This window comes from Phodopus roborovskii, unplaced genomic scaffold (genome assembly GCF_943737965.1).
Source record: "Phodopus roborovskii unplaced genomic scaffold, PHOROB, whole genome shotgun sequence".
NCBI lineage: Eukaryota > Metazoa > Chordata > Mammalia > Rodentia > Cricetidae > Phodopus > Phodopus roborovskii.
Genome location: NW_026125506.1, coordinates 4,436,804 through 4,457,219, shown reverse-complemented (window position 1 = coordinate 4,457,219; position 20,416 = coordinate 4,436,804). Strand labels below are relative to the sequence as shown.

At 50.6% G+C, this 20,416-nt stretch overlaps 1 protein-coding gene across 1 annotated transcript; it reads left to right on the top strand.

Annotated features, from left to right (window-relative positions):
- Window positions 1–6,924: 6,924 nt before the first annotated feature.
- Window positions 6,925–18,870, top strand: Unc119b (unc-119 lipid binding chaperone B). Its single transcript, XM_051176496.1, has 5 exons — window positions 6,925–7,187; window positions 10,467–10,580; window positions 14,035–14,146; window positions 14,272–14,444; window positions 16,105–18,870. Exons 1-5 carry the CDS (start codon window positions 6,944–6,946, stop codon window positions 16,215–16,217), a joined length of 756 nt encoding a protein of 251 aa, XP_051032453.1. The 5' UTR covers window positions 6,925–6,943; the 3' UTR covers window positions 16,218–18,870.
- Window positions 18,871–20,416: the final 1,546 nt, after the last annotated feature.

Genomic DNA, 20,416 nt, shown 5'->3' with positions numbered 1-20,416 from the left:
AGAATGCTGTGGCATGTCTCCAGAACATACCTGTTGTTTCTCCAACGGGAATGGAAGTTTCCGCCTTGTGTGGTGAGGGGGAGTTTGTCACGCCTGCTGGGTTATCTTTCAATGGCAGAATTCAGTACTCCGCTCTAAGAATAAAGCTAGTGTTGATGGAGTCTGTTCCCAGGGCCCAGAGAGACTCCGCTGAGCCCACCCACTAATTCACAGGTAGGTATTACTTTGTAAGTGCCACAATGGGAGTGACCTGCCACATGGGGACCTGAAAAATCACTGCTCTAGGGACTTAACTGGGGTTGGACCACTCTATGGGTCTAGATACTAATCTTACTTAGGAAATGAGGTTCCAGGTTGGCTGGAGCCTGTGTGTCAGAGCTTCTTCCTTACTTCACCACACACACACACACACACACACACACCACCTCATCCTCACACACACCACCTCATCCTCCACGGGGGGGGGGGGGGGGGGGACACACACAACAGTTACTGGAAAGTTTCTTGAAGCAACAATGGAGAGTCAAGACAAAGGGGGTGGAGTATGGAGACTGTTGAGTTGGCAATCCTAAGAGTCTTACTTTTGTTTGTTCTTAGCCACATGCAGTGGGAAAAGGTAACCCCCTTCCTTTTTGGCTCAGGCCTTGTACTAAAAATGGTTTGAGGTGGAGTGGTGCCTCAAGCCTTTCATCCCAGCACTAGGGCAGCAGAGGCAAGTGGGTGGGTCTCTGTAAGTAGGAGGTTCGAGGTCAGCCTGGTCTATGTAGCAAATTCCAGGCCAATTAGGGATATATAAGGAGACCTCAATAAATAAGCGAAATAAATTAGGAATTTTTTGAAAACGAAAAAACACTGCTGTCCTGAGCTGCCTGCTGCCTCCCTTTGAGTCTGTGGTGCCTTCGAGGCCTGGCCCCAGCTGGCTCTGCCTACCTATAACTGATGAGCCCGTGTCCTCCCTGGCATCTGCACCCTTAGCTGCTGTCTTACATTTTGTCCTCATAACTTTGAGGCTCTGCTGACCGACAGAACCGAGGACCCAGATTCAGGGTAGCTTACCCAAAAGTCCCACAGCTCCTAGCTGGTCCTAACTGACCCTAGGATCCAAACTTTCTTAGTTTTTGAGACAAAAAAAAAAAGTCTAGCTCTGCAGCCTAGGCTGGCTTTGAACCTGTGATCTTCATGCCTTCACCTCCCAAGTACCCACCCCAAACCTGTATTTTTTTATTTTTTGGTTTTTTGAGACAGGGTTTCTCTGTATTGCTTTTGGAGCCTGTCCTGGAACTCGCTCTGTAGACCAGGCTGGCCTTGAAATCACAGAGATCCACAAACCTCTGCTTCCTGAATGCTGGGACCAAAAGTGTATGCCACCAATGCCCAGCTCAAGCCTGTATTTTTTAATGCCAGAATAAAAGTGCGTGCCTCCAAGTATGAAAATCCTCCCTGGGACTCACAAGATAGGAGAGAGCCAACTTTCCCTAGTATATTCCCGTTTATCTCTGTGTGCATGCTGTGAGATGTGCACACACACATGTGTAAGGAGTATAGGTTTTTCTGCCCGCCTCCTGGTCTTGTCCCGCCGCTGCACCAGCCCCAGATAATGCACAGAGACTCTGTATTTGATACAATGCTGTTGGCCAGGTGCTAGTTCCTTATCGGCTAGCTCTGTCTTAAGTATTAACCCATTTCTGCTGATCTATGTATTTCTCTTACCGGGGAGCCAGCCGGCATACTGCTTTCTCTAGACTCTCCATCTTGGCTCTCCTTCCTACTTCCTCTTTCCTTGTCTCCTAGTCCCTCCTATTTTGCTTTCCTATTGGCCAACAGTGCTTTATTCATTAACCAGTATGAGAAACAAATATACATAATGACATCTCCCATCACACATGCACACACAATTTCTGTTTTGTGTTTTTGTTTTTCAAGACGGTTCTCTGTGTACAGCCCTGACTATCCTGGAACTCAGCCTGTAGCTCAGGCTGATCTCAAACTCAGGCTTTTGCCTTCCACGTGCTGGGGTTAAAGGTGTGCGCCACCACTCCCCAACGTACTGATATAATTTTTAAAACATGAAGCCTTGGTCACATGGAGATGTGTATGTGTGTGTGTGTGTGGCATGTGTATGTATGTTTTGTTTTGTTGAGAGCTGTACTCTGTAGTCCAGGCTAGCCTGGAATTCACTGTATACCCATGGCTAGCCTCAAGTTCTCAGCAGCCCTGCTGCAACCTCCTAATTACAGGGAAATACACTTTTTTTCTTTTTCCTGAAACAGGGTTTCCCTGTAGCTTTGGAGGCTGCCCTAGAACTTGCTCAGGAGACCAGAGAAATACGTTCTTTTTCATCATATAAAAGTAACCTTGGGCCAGGCTGTGGTGGTGCAGGCCTTTAATCCCAGCACAGCCTGGTCTACGGAACAAGTTCCAGGACAGCCAGGGCTACACAGATAAACCCCGTGTGGAAAAAAAAAAAAAAAAAAAATGGTAACCTTGGCTGGGGAGATGGCTCAGAGGTTAAGGGTGTCTGCTGCTTTGCCAGAGGGCACAGGCGTGGTTCTCAGCACTCACAGCCATTTGTAAGTCGAGGTCCATGGGAACTGGTTCCTCCTTCGGCTTCTGTGGGCCCCAGACATGCATGCAGGCAAATACCCACATATAGAAAACAGAAGACTGAAAAGGAAGTAACCTTTTAGGACTTAGTGGTATAAGAACATATAATCCAGGGGCTGAGGAGATGGCTCAGTGGGTTCAGTACTTGTTTGAAGGCACGGGGTTCCCCAGCCTTCACATGCAGGGGTGCTGGTGGTGCAGGCAGGTGGGGTTGCTGGCCAGCCAGTCTAGCTGGAACAGTGAGTTCTAGGTTCAGTGGAAGACCCTGTCTCAGAAAATAAGGTAAAGCAGGATTAAGGAAGGTAGCCTGGCAGCAGCCTCTGGTCTCCACAGACAGAGATACACAAGTAAACATTTAAAAAATAGAACTTTTAGTAGTACTAGTGGTTAGAGCTAGAGTCTCACACACTAGGCAAGCAATTTACCATGGCACTATCCAACACCTGACCCCCAGAAAATAATGCCTATCTCCGTCCCTCCAATTTACACAGGAAAGCACAGATGGCAGTTTGGTTTGTATCTATTTGATATGTATTTGCAAATGTACACATGTACTATTTTTAATTTTTAATTGCATTGTGTGTGTGTGTGTGTGTGCGTGCGTGCACTTGCACACTTACACTTGCCATGGCATCTGTGTAGTAGTCAGAGAACAACATACAGGAGATGGCTACCCCTCCCTACCGTATTAAATTCAGATCGTCAGGTTAGGTAGCCATCTTTACACACTGAGCTATCTTGCCAGCCCGTCATAATGTACTAAACAAATGTAGTATGCACACCATTCTGGACCTTGTTTTTTTTTTTTTTTTTCTAAATATGTCTTAGATATGTAGAGATAGTTTAGTGCAAAGAGACCTTCAGTCTGAAGGGCTGCACAGTGGCTATGATCATATTGTAGCCACCAACCCCCCCATTGAACAGTAAACATTCAGAGATTTTTTTTTTTTTTTTGCCAGTACAGATTGTACTACACACCACATGTGCAAGTGTTTCTTGAGAACTCTCTCAGTTACTTTTCTATGGCTGTGACAAGATCCCATGCTGAGCAGTGGTGGCACATGTCTTTAATCCGGAGGCACATGTCTTTAATCTGGAGGCAGAGGCAGGTGTCCCATCCTTCCCAAACAGTTTCATTTACTAGGAACTAGGAATCAAAGTATCCAGATATATGAGCCTGGGGAGGGTGGGGATGGGGGTGGGGGTGACATGACACATTGTTCAAAGTAACACACTCTCCCGGAATTACCCATCAATGACACATACTATCCCTCCACAAGGCTACGCAAAGCTGTATTAACCAATCATGTACCATATGGCTTGGAAATATGCTTGAAATCTTTTCTTGGGGGGAACAGGTAGGATATAAATAATGAATTGGTGTCTTTAGAAAAAATAAAAAACAGTCCTCAGCCTGGGAGTGAAGTGACTTGGAACCCAGGGTAATTACTAGTCTTGGGTCCCAGACCACAAGGTGTGCCTGCCATCCAGCCAGAGCTTGCTGGTTTGAGGCCAGCCGCTCTTAGGAGGGACTGCCCGCCCCTGACCCGTAGAGAAAAGCCCTAGGATGGCTAGCTCACCTTGGCTGCACCAGCTCTGGGCGCCTTCCTGGCCCGGCTAAGGCAGACTGCCCGGCTACCGTGGGTGGAACTGCATTGGAAAACAGTCACGCCTCTTACGGTGGCTGGCAAGACTCAGGGGCACAGTGCTGGGGCCAAAGGGGGCCAGTTTTACTATTTAGTGCAGTAATACTGACTTTCCTTTTTCAAACTGTTAGTGTATGTATTTCCAAAGGTCCGTCAGTCCATCTGTCCTTCCTTCCTTTTACTCTTCCTTTGCAAGAGAGCCTTTCATAACTCTAAGAAAGTAGTGAGGAAAGTCAGGTTGGGGGTCATGACTCTAGTTTCCCAACCTTGTTAAAGATGCAACTGTAGGGCTGGGTGTGGTCCGCACTGTTAACCCAGCACTCGGCAGGCAGAGGCAGGCCGATCTCTGTGAGTTTGAAGCCAGCCTGGTCTACAGAGCGATTTTATTTTAGTTCCGCCAGGGTTACATAGTGAGAGACCCTGATGGGCTGGGGGAGGAGAAAATAGTGTGTTTTCCCTTCTTTTTATTTGTGCTTTGCTTTACTAATTTCCTTGTGGTTATACATGTGCACATTCCTAAAGACATAGTCTATTCCTTTTAACTACAGTCCGTAGGCAGTGGCCACAGAACAGGTCCCACCTTCTTTATATGACAATCCTTCACTTTTCTGAGTCGAAAATGTGATTTTAAAAAAATGTGAGGTTTTTGTTTTTTGTTTGTTTAAAATGCTGCTGTGAGACCTGGACCTTAGACTTCCATACTCATACTTACACCTGGGCGGACACGGTACACTGCACTGCACTGTCTCTTCCTTCCTTTCTTCCTTCCTTCCTTCCTTCCTTTCTTTCTTTCTTTCTTTCTTTCTTTCTCATGGGATTCAGTTGTCTCCTTCCAACGTGTGAGTCCCAGGGATCCAAATCCTCAGGTGTGGAATTAGGGATGGATTGAATACATTCGTCAAGATCCCTTGAAAAGAAACCAAAACTAGAGTCTAGATAATTCTAGCCTCAGTGTTCCGAGTGAGTTTCTGGGAAATGACAGCATGCTAAACTACCTACTTGGCAAAGCAAAATCAAATAGCATTCTGGAAGATGTTCAATAGCCACTTGCTGTTGTATGCTTTCAGGTAGAGTTGTTCCAGGACTGGAGAGATGGCTCAGAGGGTAAGAGCACTGGCTGTTCTACCAGAGGCCCTGAGTTCAATTCCCAGGAACCACATGGTGGCTCACAACCATGTATAATGGGATCCTGTTCCCTGGCCTGGCCTGAAGGAGTACATGCAGAGAGAACACTCATATACATAAAGTCATATATAAATAAATAGTTCTTTAAGAGCTGTTTCTGAACGAAAAGACTTTTGAGTCCTTCTCAAACATTAAACTCTCCCTGAGCGTTGGGTATACACCCTGGATTCTCGGCAGGAACTTGGCAGCTGGGATAGGATCAGGTAAGGCTTCTTCTATCCTTGAACAATGTGAGGCCTAATGGCCACCCCCAAACCCTTGGTGTCTGGTGAGGTGGTTATGTCTGGAGGCTGACCATCAGCGGGAGGCTTGGATTTCACACTGATCAGATCAGAGACCACCAGGCCTGCACACAGACCCAAGTTCAAGTCCCAGAACCTACTCAAAGGCTGGGGGAGAGAAGCGACTCCACAGAGTTGTCTTTTAACTTCTACACACACACACACACACACACTCTTGAGTGTACACACACACACACTTGAGTGAACACACACACACACTCTTGAGTGTACACACACACACACACTTGAGTGTACACACACACACACACACACACACACACACACACACACAGGACCCTGGGGGAGCCACCTGTGGTAGAAGAGCATACCTTCCCCCCAGCCTGCTGGCACCATTGTCTGTGAAAACTTCAGTGACTTCTCGTGCCCTGGCTAAGCTAAGGAGCGAGAGTCAGTCTGTCTGTCTGCTCCTTTCCACTTACCCACCTCTCCCGAGGAGTCACAGCATATCTGGCAGACTTGAATCTTTCCTGGCGAAGTGGGAGCTCCTCCATGGAGGGTTCCAGAGAACTAACAAAGGCTTTCTCTCAGCCAACCATTTCTGGAAAACTAGGCAGATGCAATTGCTGTCCTTATTTCCCGAAGCCCACCTAGGCCCAGTGTCTTAGCCCAGTGGCTGACGTAGCAGGGACCTAACACTAGCAGTGTACTTGTTTAATTTTACTTTATAGGTTTGCGTGTTCTGCCTGCATGATCTGCACACCAGTTGTACAGGGTATCAAATCCCCTGGAACGGGGATTACAGACGTCTGGGTTGTGAACTGGCACATGGGTGCTGGGAATTGAACCCGGGTCCTCAAGAAGGGCATCCAATGCTCCTAACTGCTGAGCCAGCCTCGAGAGATAGCCATCCAATTGAAAAGTTTATCTTTGCACGGCAAGCAGTACCGTTCTTTAAACGTCTGCCCACACTTTGTGCTACAGAGCTTCACTGGACTCAAAGTATATTTCACTTTTTGTTTTCCTTTACTTACTCTTTAAGGATATATTCAAAATATCAAGGGCGACGGTGACTGAGGACCTGACAGTGAGGGGCGAGAGTCCTGAGGTCTCAGGGCAGCCCTCTGCCACCTGATGGGACCCAAGCTGGGCTTGGTGGAGGCTCCCCGCAGGCCCCGCCCCTCCCCGGCCCCGCCCCCAGCCCGGGCCCCGCCCCCGCTCTCCATAGTTACGGCGCCGTGAGGTGGCGGCCATCTTGGCTGTGGAGCGATGAGCGGGTCGAACCCGAAGGCAGCGAGCGCGGCGCCGGCGGCTGGGCCGGGCGGGCTGGCGGCTGGCAAGGAGGAGAAGAAGAAGGCGGGCGGCGGCGTCCTGAACCGGCTCAAGGCGCGGCGCCAGGCGCCCACACACACGGCCGACGGCGGCCCCGGGGCCGCGGTCACCGAGCAGGAGCTGCTGGCGCTGGACGCGATCCGCCCCGAGCACGTCCTGCGCCTGGACCGGGTCACCGAGAGTGAGTGCCGGGCGGGCGGGCGGGCCGCGGGGGTGGGGGCCCGGGCCCGGGCCTGAGGCCGCCCCGGCCGGCCCCGCCCTTCCCCGGCTCGGCGGGCTGGGCTTCCGGGGCCCCGCGGCGCGGCTGGCCCGGCCCGGGCCGCTGCAGATCCCGCCTGCCCGGCCCGGCCCGGCCCGGGCCGCACCTGCCGGCCCCGCCTTCGCCCGGCTCGGGCTCGCGACGGCCCCTCCCCCGCAGGCCGAGCTCGGGTCCCCACCGCGTCCCCGGGCGGCGCCCCTTTGTGTGCAGGTGGGGCTGGTGCTGCCCGCAAACACGTGGCCGTGCCATTGCTTACAGGCGTAAAAAGCTGTGCCGCAAAAACAAGATAAACTTTAAAGTTCCAGCGTTACCTACACGCTGGCACGCGGGTCTTGCTCTTGGCGTTATTATTTTTTTTTTCTAGAATTTACAGCTGTGTCAGGGTTTCAGAAGTGTGGCTTTTTTTTTTTTTTTTTTTTTTTTTTTGCATAAAAAGCCACTTTCCTGCCTTCTTAGCTGTGCAAGGAAGGGCGAGGAGAAATACGTGTCTGTTTCCTGATGATCTCTTGTCTTTTGGGAACTGCCAAGCCCGCCCCTGACCTGACACCCTTTTCCTTGCCATTAGTTGCCCCCCAGGAGTTGGCAGTCACCTGGTTAGCCTCGGCTTGCCCTCCTTCCCTCCCCTGCCCTTGAGACTTCTTAACCCGCCTCCCTGAAGGATGCCAGAGTGTCTGCCGGATGGCTTCTGTAAGATGGAGTTCAGGTTGGTGGTGGTAGCTCTGGCGACTTGGAAAATGGAGTTCCAAGGGAAGTGGCTACCGCTGGTCCAGTGCGTGCAAAAGGGAACCTCCATCTCCTAAAACATTTTCATTTTCGTTTGCATGCTTTGGTGACCCAGTTTTCTGACGCTGTTTGGGTTGGGACTCCGGGTTGCCTGTCTGAAAGCAACTTTAGATAGTTAACAGTGCAAAGCTGTTTCAGTTCTCGATTTCCATTTGGGGACTTGAAAGCACAGACATGGTCAGCATCTGACTACCAGCATCCTATGTGTCGGCCTTGCCGGCTGCTGGTGTCAAGGGTGAGTTAGGATTTCATGTGTCTGGTCCTGTAGACATACTAACAGCCCTCAGGCCTCCTCTGAAGAAGGCTCTGCCCACCCTGCACGTCCTTAGAGAAAAGCTGCTACCAGAGCTTAGTGACCTTTGGACTTTGTCACTCAGTTCTTCTGTGAGTTATTTCTTGAGCACCTCCTCAAGACTCTCAACTCACCCCACAGGGTTTTGGACTTACAGTAGCTTTCAAGTTTGCTATCTCAGTGGAGACCGGCCGGCTTGTGAAACGTGAAACGCCAGACACAAACAAGCATGCAGAGGGAGTGCTGGAGCGGGAGAGGGTGGGTGGGCGTCAGATGGGCGACAGCCTTCCTGTGCCTTCCTGTGCCGGGCAGCTTTGGCTGGCGTCTCTCCCGGCTTGCCGTGGGTGCTGTTTAGGCTTGGTATCCTCACTGGCACGTTTGCCCTGCTACCCTGTGAGTGCATCCATACTTTTGTGCAGCCCGCAGACTAAGTGTGGCTCTAGCCTTTTAAGTGGTTGAAGTAGATGTTAAACTCGTGTTGCGTGTGGGTACTGAACTTGCCCGCCATGTGGTTAAACTCGTGTTGCGTGTGGGTACTGAACTTGCCCGCCATGTGGTTAAACTCGTGTTGCGTGTGGGTACTGAACTTGCCCGCCATCTGCACCAACAGCTTTCTCCCTTTCTGTACAGCTGCTCGTTCACTTCCTGTCCACAGGCCGTGAGAAAGTCACACCCTGTGTGGATGCATAGTCTGAGCTATTTAAACCTGGCCTTTTCCAGAAACGTCTGCTGATCTGTTTTCTGATACAGTTGGCAAAGAACCCCATTATTACTTGTTAGCCAGTATGAAATATTTTTTTAAATCTTTTATTTCTCTGAGCCATCTTGCTTGAATCTTCCAATGTTGATTATACAAGAGGATTTTGGGGGTTGGGGAGATGGCTTAATGTACAAAGTGCTGCTTGCTCTCTCAGAGGACTTGAGCTCAATGACCAGCACCCTCATGACGGCTCACAACTACCTATAACTCCAGTCCTGGGGCTATGGCATCTTCTGGCCTCTGCACCCGTGTGATACAGGCGAACACACCATAGAATGGTCCCCATAGGCTGGTGTGTTTGTATGCTTGATCAGCAGGGGTGGCACTCTTTGAAACCATTAGAAGAATTGGGTGTGGTGGTGTGGGAGGAAGCATGTCACTGGAGTGGGCTAGGAGGTTTCAGCAAGCCCACAGGAGGTCCTGCGGCTCTGTGTACTGCCCACAGAAGGTCCTGCGGCTCTGTGTACTGCTCACAGGAGGTCCTGCGGCTCTGTGTACTGCCCACAGAAGGTCCTGCGGCTCTGTGTACTGCCCACAGAAGGTCCTGCGGCTCTGTGTACTGCCCACAGAAGGTCCTGCGGCTCTGTACTGCCCACAGGAGGTCCAGCGGCTCTGTGTACTGCCCACAGGAGGTCCAGCGGCTCTGTGTACTGCCCACAGGAGGTCCTGCGGCTCTGTGTACTGCCCACAGAAGGTCCAGCGGCTCTGTGTACTGCCCACAGAAGGTCCTGCGGCTCTGTGTACTGCCCACAGAAGGTCCTGCGGCTCTGTGTACTGCCCACAGAAGGTCCTGCGGCTCTGTGTACTGCCCACAGGAGGTCCTGCGGCTCTGTGTACTGCCCACAGGAGGTCCTGCGGCTCTGTGTACTGCCCACAGGAGGTCCAGCGGCTCTGTGTACTGCCCACAGGAGGTCCAGCGGCTCTGTGTACTGCTCACAGGAGGTCCAGCGGCTCTGTGTACTGCCCACAGATCAACATGTGACTCCCAGCTATTGCTCCCGCCATGTTCCCGCCATGATCATAGCAGACTTAGCTCTGAAAGAGAGTGTTTGGACCTTGAGACATGCTTAGTGGTTGAGAGCACTCAACCAGGGGACTTGGCATAATAACTACCAGTAATTATGATTCTAGGGGTCTGACACCGTCTTCCTGTCTCTTCCAACACGGCACGAATGGGGTGCTTACATGCAGGCAAAACACCATACATAGGAAATAAACATAAATCTTAAATAAAAAGCAAAAAGAATGGGGGACATTTTCAGTGAATTGTATCAGGGAAGAATACATTTGCTTCAAAACCAGGGGATGAAACAGATGGTCATTTTGGAAGAGTACCTAATAGCAATCATTGGTCTCTCCTTTTCAGATTATTTATGTAAGCCTGAAGACAATGTCTACAGTATCGATTTTACACGCTTCAAAATTCGAGATCTGGAGACGGGGACGGTGCTCTTTGAGATCGCCAAGCCTTGCATCTCAGGTAGGCCTGGGCATTGTGGACTCACCCACCGCCTGGGGAAGGAAAGGTCTTTGGAAAGTCTGTGTGCCTATGCCAGCACATGTGTTTCTGGGTTCCACTGTGTCCCCATTCCATGACTGAGATCACTTCCTGTGGCCTCGCCTGCTGCCTGTACTACTTTGGAGCTTTGTTAAAAGACTGGTTCTTTAAATTTTTTATTTGTTCATTTATTTTTGCGTGTAAATACCTATGTGCACAGCTTGGTGGGGTCAGTTATCCATTTTCACATATATGTGGGGTCCAGGCATTGATTCAGGGCGCCTGGCTTGTGTGGCAGGCAGGCAGGCTCCTTTACACCTGAGCTACCCACTGGCCTGGCTTTGTTTTTGGGATAGGTTATGTAGCCCAGGTTGGCCCAGAACTTGCAGTGTAGCCTGACACCCACCCTCCACACACACCGTGTGCTGGGGTTACAGGCTCATGTCATCACAGCCAGCATGGGAAGCTGACATTTATTGTTTGGGGGCACTGTCCGGGTGCTTATCATGTCCCTGTGAGTGGCTCAGCCTCTTTTTACTGAGGGAGCTGAGACCCAGAATTCACAGGGGACACTTCCCTAAGGCCCTGGGCTTGTGGAGTGAGTCACACTGCCTGCAGTGGCAAAATCAACCCTTGCAGGAAAACTCTGCTGAGGAAAGCCCTCCCGAGTCCTGCGGGCCGGGCAGCCTCTCGGGCTCTTGCTTACCTTTAATACTGCGTTAGGCTTCCTACCCAGGCCTGGCTTAGCAGTTTTGTTTTTGTTTTGAAGGCTTAAAAACACATTAAAAACCACAACAACTGCAAAAACTTTAGCTGGGTGTGGTGACGCATGCTTTTAGTCCCAGCACTCAGGAGGCAGAAGCAGGTGGATCTCTGTGAGTTCAAGGGCAGCCTCGTCTACAGAGTGAGTTTCAGGATAGCAAGGGCTATACAGAGAAACCCTGTCTTGAACCCCACCCCCAAAGAAAATTATATGTGTGCCACAGTATGTGTCCATTATGGGTTTGTGCACATGAGTACACTTCCCTCTGGAGGTCAGAAGAGGGTGTTGGATCACCGGAACTATAGTTACCGGCAGCTGTGAGTTGTACACAGGGTTGCTGGGAACTGAACTTGAGTCCTCTGCAAGAAGGACCAACTGCTGAGCCAGCTTTCAAGCCCCATGGCTTTCATTCATTCATTCATTCATTCATTCATTCATTCATTCATTCAAATATGCAACAGACTCCAGGACAACATTCCTTTCTGGCTGTGGCGACAAAGATGAGTTCAGAGTTGAAGTCACCGAGCCCTCAGGTGCAAGGACAGGGCACCTGTCACTTTTGCTCTGTTGTTTGGGTTTCTTTGTTTTGGTTTTGTCTTGAGACATCATCTTTGCAGTCAGGGGACAGTTTGTGCGCGTTGGCCCCCCCTTCCCTCCCTCCCTGGGTCACAGCTCTTACACCCTAACCCATTTCTGTTTGTCTATGCATCTCCACAGGCTTTACCTGTCCCCCCGCATGTCCTCCTCCTCAGTGTCTGGCGACTCTTCTCCACCCTCCCTGGGCCCGGTACCCTCAGTTTGACTCTCCTGCCTAGCTGCTCCTGTTCAGCTCTTGGCCAGTCACTTTGTTTATTGAACCAATCAGAGCAACATATATTCACACAGTGTACAGAAGGGTTATCCCACAGCACTTCACACAGTGTACAGAAGGGCTATCCCACAGCACTTCACACAGTGTACAGAAGGGCTATCCCACAGCACTTCACACAGTGTACAGAAGGGCTATCCCACAGCACTTCACACAGTGTACAGAAGGGCTATCCCACAGCACTTCACACAGTGTACAGAAGGGCTATCCCACAGCACTTCACACAGTGTACAGAAGGGTTATCCCACAGCACTTCACACAGTGTACAGAAGGGCTATCCCACAGCACTTCACTGGCTGAGCTATCTTCCTGGCCCCTCAACTGTGATCTCATTACTACTTATGTTGGCTTTTTGAGAAAGGGTTTCTCTGTGTAGCCCTGGCTGTCCTGGAACTCACAGAGATTCGAATGCCTCTGCCTCCTGAGTGCTAGGATTAAAGGTGTGCTCCACCAATGCCTGGCTCAACTCTAATTTTTTTTTTTTTTTTGATTTATAATTATAATGTATACAGTGATCTAGTGATCTGTCTGCATGCAGGCCAGAAGAGGGCACCAGATCTCATTATGGATGGTTGTGAGCCTTCATGTGATTGCTGGGAATTGAACTCCGGTCTTCAGGAAGAGCAGCCAGTGCTCTTAACCTCTGAGCCATCTCTCCATCCTCAACTGTGATTTCTAATGAAACTCATTTTGCAAAGTTCTTCTCATTTGATTTGCTACTCAGCATAAGCTTACATCTCTGTGAAGATAGGTGTTGGGATCTCAGAGAAATCGAAAAGACTTTCCCGAGCTGGGGCTGGGGCTGCCTCTCAGGAGCGGAGCACTCGGTCAGCAGATGGCTTGGTCTGCAGCGCTGAGATGGACAGACAGACTATCCTAGGAAAGGCTTACCCAGCCCTGGCTCACCCTTGCCTACATCTCCACTGTCAGAGGCCAGGCCTGACCAAGGCGCGGAACCCTGTGAAGACTCGTTGCAGATGCTGCGAGTGAACGCTCTGCCTCCCTCCCAGTCTGTTCTTCTGTGCTCTCAGCGGCAGAGCGTCCTTCTGTGAGGCATGCCCGATGACCAGAGACCACAGTGGGTCCAGAGCCCTTGGCCTGTCGGTGGGAGGGCAGTTTCCCATTGTGCCGGGCTGTCACAGGCACAGATGTTTGGTGCTGACGGCGCCCATGTATGAACAATAGAAAGTCCCCCCCCATGTTCATATTTCAACAGTTGGGTCTTTATGTGCACTCAACAGCAGTCTAGACAGAGGCGAGCGTTGACCCCATGAGGGTCCACATGTCAGGTTCCTGGCCAATCTGTTTCCACCCTCCCACCCTGGGGTGGCCTGGGACAGACAGGCCTGCCTCAAGGCCGTAGGTCGGTGTCTTTATTGAAATTCCAGTGACTTCCTATTTGTATTGTTTGAAGGGGCATGGGACCTGTTGGCCCTCTGTGACCCGGTCTCCTGGTTAGTGGTCAGGGCTGACCTAGTCTGTGTTGAGGGTCGTGTCACAGACTATCCAGCCTGTGTGGTTCTGGCTTCACCCAAGACATGCCCACTCCCTGGGTGATGGAGGCTGAGGCGGGTGGGCAGCACTCAGAACTTGCTGCCTTCTTTAAGTGTTTGGGAAGTCAGGCAGGACAGCCTTTTGAATGTGTTTCCTTGTCTGTGAAGTAGAGACACACGTGATCCCTCCCTGCAGGGCCACTGAAACGTGGGCCCAGCGAGTGTGTAGCAAATGGGCTATCGTAACTAGTGTGAGCCTGAGTCACAGTGCCGGGTGGATGGTGGCATGCTAAGGCAAGACTGTTCTTCCAGACCAAGACCAGGGGGCAGAGGAGGAGAGTGTGGACGTGGATATCAGCGTAGGGCGCTTTGTCCGCTATCAGTTCACGCCAGCGTTTCTCCGCCTCCGGACAGTCGGTGCCACGTGAGTGCTATTGTTTGTATGAAGGCAGAACATGGCACTTGTTCTCGGGGAAGATGTGCTCAGTGGGGTTGAGGTTGGCTTCAGTGCAAGGAAGAAGCGAAGGCTAATAGGGATCTGTTTTACAGGGTAGAGTTCACCGTGGGGGACAGGCCTGTGTCAAACTTCCGGATGATTGAGCGGCACTATTTCCGGGAGCGTTTGTTGAAGAATTTTGACTTTGATTTCGGTTTCTGCATCCCCAGCAGTAGGAACACGTGTGAGCACATCTACGAGTTCCCGCAGCTCTCTGAGGATGTCAGTAGGTATCCCTCAGTCTCTCTTCAGGGCTGGAGATTCTGGGGTCTGCAAGGAGCGAACCATGCGTCTGGTCCAGCAGCTCCTCTTGCAGAAGTGCGGAGCTGGTGTCGTCCGACCTCAGTCTTGTGTTTCATACTCTGACTGCTCCTGTGGGATTCAGGAAGAGTGTAGTGACTCGGGCCTGAGTAGAGAGGACAGCTTCCTCCTCACTCTCGCATCTTTCGGGGCTGATGCATTGTGTCCCATGCCCTTAAAGAGTGCGCTCTGCAGTGCGCACCCCACTCACGAAAACACTGCCCGGGTGAGAAGTCTACTGAGATATGGGGGCTTTGTGACATCTCACTCTGGCTTGAGCTGGCCTGGAATGTGCAAACACTTGGAAGAATAGATTAACCTGGGAAGCCAGATAGGCCAGAGGGTTTGCAGGTTCTGAATGTGAAGGGAATCGCTTTGGCCTGGGTGAGCTCAGAGACCTTAAAATGACACCTTCGATGCCTTTCCCAAGGACACTGGAGATGGCAAGAGCCTATTAAATCAGAACTGACAGGGGGTGACCGTAATTAATTTACCTTCCAGCGTGGAAGGAGGTCAAGTCCAGAATTCAGACAGACAGACAGACAGACAGACAAAGGCTTTAGTTCAATGCCTTGTTTGGGTCTCACAGGTAAATAACTACCAGAGCCCTCTCTAGAGAATGGCTTCCCTGTTATTCCCCTGAACACACACCTAGGATTCTTTTGGCTTTCAGCAGGCTCATAAAAAGTGGAAGGGCTTGAGAGATGAGTAAGAGCCCTGGCTGCCCTTCCAGAGGACCTGGGCGCAGTTTCCAGTACCCACAAGGCAGCTCATTAGTCTCTAACTCCAGTTCCAGGGGAATCTGATGCCCTCTTGTGGCCTCTGAAAGTATAACACACATGGTGCACAGACATACATGCAGGCAAAAAACAAAACAAAAAACACCCTTACACATAAAATAAATGCATTTTTAATAGTTTTTATTTAAATTCATTTTATGTGCATTGGTGTGAAGGTATTAAATCCCATGGAACTGGAGTGACAGACAGCTGGGAGCTGCCATGTGGTTGCTGGGCATTGAACTCAGAACCTCTTCAAGAGCAGCCAGTGCTCTTAACCTCTGAGCCTCTCTCCAGCCCAAGAAATACTTTTTTAAAAATTATCAAAACTAAAACCAAAGAAGGGATTTGGGCACAGTGGCGCCTCCCTTTACTCCAGCACTTGGGCTGACAGGCAGAACTCTGTGAGTTTGAGGCCAGCTAGAGCGTTACAGTGAGATCCTGTCTCCACAAACAAAACAAACCAGAGAAACAGATACAGAGAGGCAGGACTGAGTTTTTACTGGAATGCCTAGAGGTGGGCAGCCGCCAGAAGCCAGGCCTTGCTGGGCCAGCAAGAGCACCGAGCAAGCGGCTGTGACTGAGCAGGGTGGCCGAAGAGCTGATTGCACCCTTGTATTGAAGCTGACCTCCTGTTGTGTGGAGCCCTCCCTCTCTCTGATTCTTCTGTTTTATGTCTTGCTGTCCTGGCAGAGCAGTCAGGCTTTGCCAAGGGCTGATTTATCAATGGTGGGGATGCCGTTTGTACACCCGGGTGTGAGCCATATTCACAGTCTTTGCCCTTTCTTCCCTTTCCCCGACTTGCAGTTCGTCTGATGATCGAAAACCCGTATGAGACCCGCTCGGACAGCTTCTACTTTGTTGACAACAAGCTGATAATGCACAACAAGGCTGACTATGCCTATAATGGAGGCCAGTAACTGCTCCAGGATTGGACAGCGAAGGTCCTTTGCTGCCACCACGAGGCACTCAGGGGAATTGCAGCTACTGCTTCTCAGCACCGGAACGTAGTCCAGCGAGCTGCAGCTGGGGTGGTGGCCTGTGCTCCCAGGAGATGCTGGCCAGCAGTTCCTTTTCCCAGTATTTTCCTGCCCCCTAGTTCCAAGAGGTATTATAGTGAAGTAAAAGATTAGGATAAGGTTCCTGGGGCCCAGATAAAACCATTTATTCCTGTGTAGTCTTAGCTATGCTCTGGTTACCCCGGCAGGCCTGATGGTTACCAGTCCTTCTGCAGGTTCCTGGGTGCCGTGGGCAGCTGAAAGACCCTCGCTCCCTCCCTCGCCACGGTGTTGCGTTGGCACAGCCTGCCCTCAGCCTGTGCACAGTCTGAAGCTGCCGGGAATAGACTTGAGAAGATGGAGGGAGCGATGGGAGGTGGTACAAGGGTTTTAGGTTACTACTCCTGCCTTCGGGGACCCGCAGCCAGTCCTGGGGAGACCGTGGTCTCAGCCTGGTGGTACCTTCCTGTTCTTACTCTGGAGGCCTGGTGAGCGGATGTGCTCTGCTCTCCCGGCCATGACTGCTGCAGTGGACCGTGTCAGTTTTGTTCACGGAACACTTGTCTCTGAGTTCAGTGCAGGGCTGCTGTGCTGTGGGTTCTGTGTTCTCAGACTTGTGGCCCTGTGTCTCACACAGTCAGTGTTCTAGCACCTGCGGTGTGGCTAGATCTCTGATAGGGTTGACCTGGCTCACGGTAGGAGAGACATGCTTGTAGCCCGCTTAATCCTTCAGGGAGAGAGCCTGCTTGTCTGCACAGTGAGCCTGGAAGACGGGCCTCGGTTGGGATTTGCCTCTGGAACTCTAGTCTACTGCTCAGGAGTATCGTCCTGTCTGTTTGCCTCTCTACTGAAGTCGTTCCGTGGAGCCACCTGGCAGATGCCCTGAGCCGTGCATAGTCTCATCTTCCTTCCTTTAAGCCGCTGGTGTTTGTTGGAACGGGCAGCATCTGCCCAGGTTGCCTGCCAGAGCACTGTGTCGTCAGACAGCTCCCTCTTGTGGGCGTCAGGCTCAGAGCCTCACTGGCTGGCTGCCACCTCTGCGGCTGCCCAGGTCAGGTGTGTGGCTTCAGGACTCCTCTGTGGTGCAGGTCCATCTAGCATTGTGGAAGTGTCATCAGCAAGTGTCACAGGTCACCTGTGATGAGAGCAGGCTCCCCACGTGCTCTCTGTGTGGTTCTAGAGCGTCAGCACCCTGGAGTGTGGGCGGGGCCTATGTTCTGACAGCTGCACATGCTAGCCCTAATTACCAATGATGCTGCACTGGATCTACCCACTGAGACGGGAGAGCCCAGGTGCCCTCTGGGTTCACCATTCTAGTGAACCTCGGAGCTGGACCACTCCAAATCCAGGTGCCTTCAGTGTGCTCTGCCTACTCTGCAGGGGAGCTGCCTGCCATCGCTCCTCACCTGCAGACATGAGCGCCTCCTCTTCCTTCTTTTTCTGTGTGGTTCCTCTGCTGGGCTCTGTGGTGGGCTGTGTGTGCTCTTGACAAGCTCGGCTTCGGGGCGCCCCTTGCTCTGATACAGTCAGGGGAGGAGTGATTTGGTTTCCAGTATTTAAATAAATACTACCTAGGATGAGCTGCCTGGAGCTGCCTGGTCTTAGCTCAGTGAAGCCTAGCTAGGGCTGCTCCTGTATTCTGCTATGCTGTAGCGCTGCCTTTCTCTTGGAGAGCCCAGAGGATGGAGGGCCTGGGCACACTGGCTTGAGAAGGGCCATGAGGTCATGTTGAGCACTCAGGCCGGGCTCGGTGGTTGTTGGTGGGATGATCGGTCCTCTGCTGTGAAGGTCAGTGGTCGCCTCTGCAAGGTCTGCAAGCATCTTGTTTCTGCCTTTGTACCTGACTTATGTAAACTGGAATTCACACTTTGAAAGTAACCAGTGAGAAGTCACACTGTTCAGGAATGTCACCCATCCACAGTGGCTTCCTGTGACGGCGGGAGAGAAGAGCTGCTCCAGTGTCTGGAGGCCATGTCCGGTGTCAAGAGCCAGAAGCTGAGCAGATGGCAGCTCCTGTCATCTCCCAGGCAGAAGAACCCTGCCTGCCAAGAGACAGGGTGCTGCTTGGTCTCCATCCCACCCTCTGCCTTGGGCTGAGCTGCCTTTCTGCTTCTTGGAGGTTGAAGCTTATCTGCTTTTATTCTGTTCTAAGCCACAAACATGGGAGTAAAGACGGCCAGTACCCGAGGCTGGGATTGGCTGCTGTCTCGGGTTAGCTTGGCGCTCTCCTGCACGGACTTTGTGAATCTTCTCCAGGCTCTGGGTATTTCCCGTTCCAGGGACTGATTTACAGTGTCTGGGACTGGTCATAGATTATGAAAATGTCCACATTCCGTGTCCAGAGCTTTGTAGCCAAAAGGAGGGTTGGGGCAGGTGCCCCGTGTTTCACAAAGGATCATGATGTCATATAAGTTGTGAAAGTCTATTTTCCCTATAAATCTATTTTTCACAGAATATAAGAAACATCTCTGTCCTTTCCACTTGACTCAAGACCCTCACTCCAGAACAAACCTGGTGACTATTTGTATAAGATGCTATTTTACCACAAGAGACAGTAATAAAGATTTTCACAATACATCTGTGATGATATGTTATTTATGATTTATTGAAGTTTGCCTGAGGATAGAGAAAGCAAAGCCAGCCTCAGTCACAGAGCAGTGGTGATGCACCCTTAATCCCAGGGCTCAGGAGACAGGCACATGGTTAGTTCAAGGCCTCAGGGAACTACATGAAATGAATCCAGTCCTAAAGAGAAGCAGCTCACACTAAGGTGTCTCAGCACTTGGATCACACCTTTAATCCCAGGATTTGAGAGATACAAAAAGAAGAAGCAAAATCAATATTATACATATTTGTTCTCCAGCCACACTGAGGACAGGACAGCTCTTCCAGCCTGAGGTGGAGGTAAGAGCTAGTGTCTGCTTCTCTGATCTTCAGCTTGAAGCTTGAACACCAACAACTGCACCTGGGTTTTTATTATTTTTGTTACATACATACATAGATACATACACACAAATTCACTGAAAAGGCCACTTTGAAGCCGCTGGCCCGGGCCTGGGTCTGAGCCCCTGCTGGTATCCTTACCAGACTGCCTAGGTTTTCTTTTCCCCCCACATCTTTGAGCAAGCTTGGGATTTTCCTGTTGTCTTTCTCAGCAGTCTGCAGCTGCCTCCCAAACTTGGGAGGTTTGCCTTCAGGCACTCCCATTTCTAACAATCCCACGTGCATTTTTTTTTATTCCCCCCCCCCCCCACCGACACTCCAGGTTGTGGACCTTTCCCTACAGCCCCTCTGCTTGTGTTGAGAACTCAGCTCATGGCCACAAGCTAGTGCTCCGATTGAGATGTGCTCCACCTCACTGTCTGCAGACTTGGTAAGACTATTGAGGACTCTTAAAGGACGGGCTTAGTTAAAAAAGTTTTCCCACATTAGAAAGTGGGAAACGGGCACTAGAGAGATGGCTCAGTGGCTAAGAGCACTGGCTGCTCTTCCGGAGGACCCAGGTTCAGTTCCCAACATCCTCATGAAAGCTCACAACTGTCTGAGACCCCAGTTCCAGAGGAAGCAGAGCTCACAACTATTCATAACTTCGTTGAGCACACCCTCACACAATATATAAATAAAAAGGAAGAAAATCAATTTTAGAGAAATTGAGAAACATTACAATGGAGTTAGGTCTCTATGATTACGTCATGGATGATTTAAAAATGGAAAAATTAAACAAAAGGGTAATCATCTGGGATGTTAATTGTTAATTATAAGTTTGATAATTCTTGGTTTATCTCTAAAGTTAGTTGGTTGATGTGAGTGCCAAGATGGAGGTCTTAGAAAAACAATAAAGCAGATCATAAAATTGTTGGTATCCAGACCGGAATTTAATGGAGAACCAAGCTCAGCATTGCATTGTAAGGTTAGAAATGAACAGTGTAAGGCTATAAGAAAGCCAGCCACACAGGAAGAGCCAAATGGTAGAGCTGTGAAAGCTAACTGGACGCCTGTGATAGTGTTAGACTTAGGGAAATTGAAGGAAGCTGTAGTCTCACGGCTTGCAGTCACCATTTGTGAAGCAGGTGTTAAACACACGTTCATTTATAATAGGGTTATCCCTGTAGACTGGATAA

Bases quoted from the DNA above. Each gene is read 5' to 3' on its own strand.
- Unc119b (XM_051176496.1), top strand. From the start codon at position 6,944: ATGAGCGGGTCGAACCCGAAGGCAGCGAGCGCGGCGCCGGCGGCTGGG. The intron at 7,188-10,466 runs GTGAGTGCCGGG...TCTCCTTTTCAG, and splicing joins CCTGGACCGGGTCACCGAGA to ATTATTTATGTAAGCCTGAA. The intron at 14,445-16,104 runs GTAGGTATCCCT...CCCGACTTGCAG, and splicing joins GCAGCTCTCTGAGGATGTCA to TTCGTCTGATGATCGAAAAC.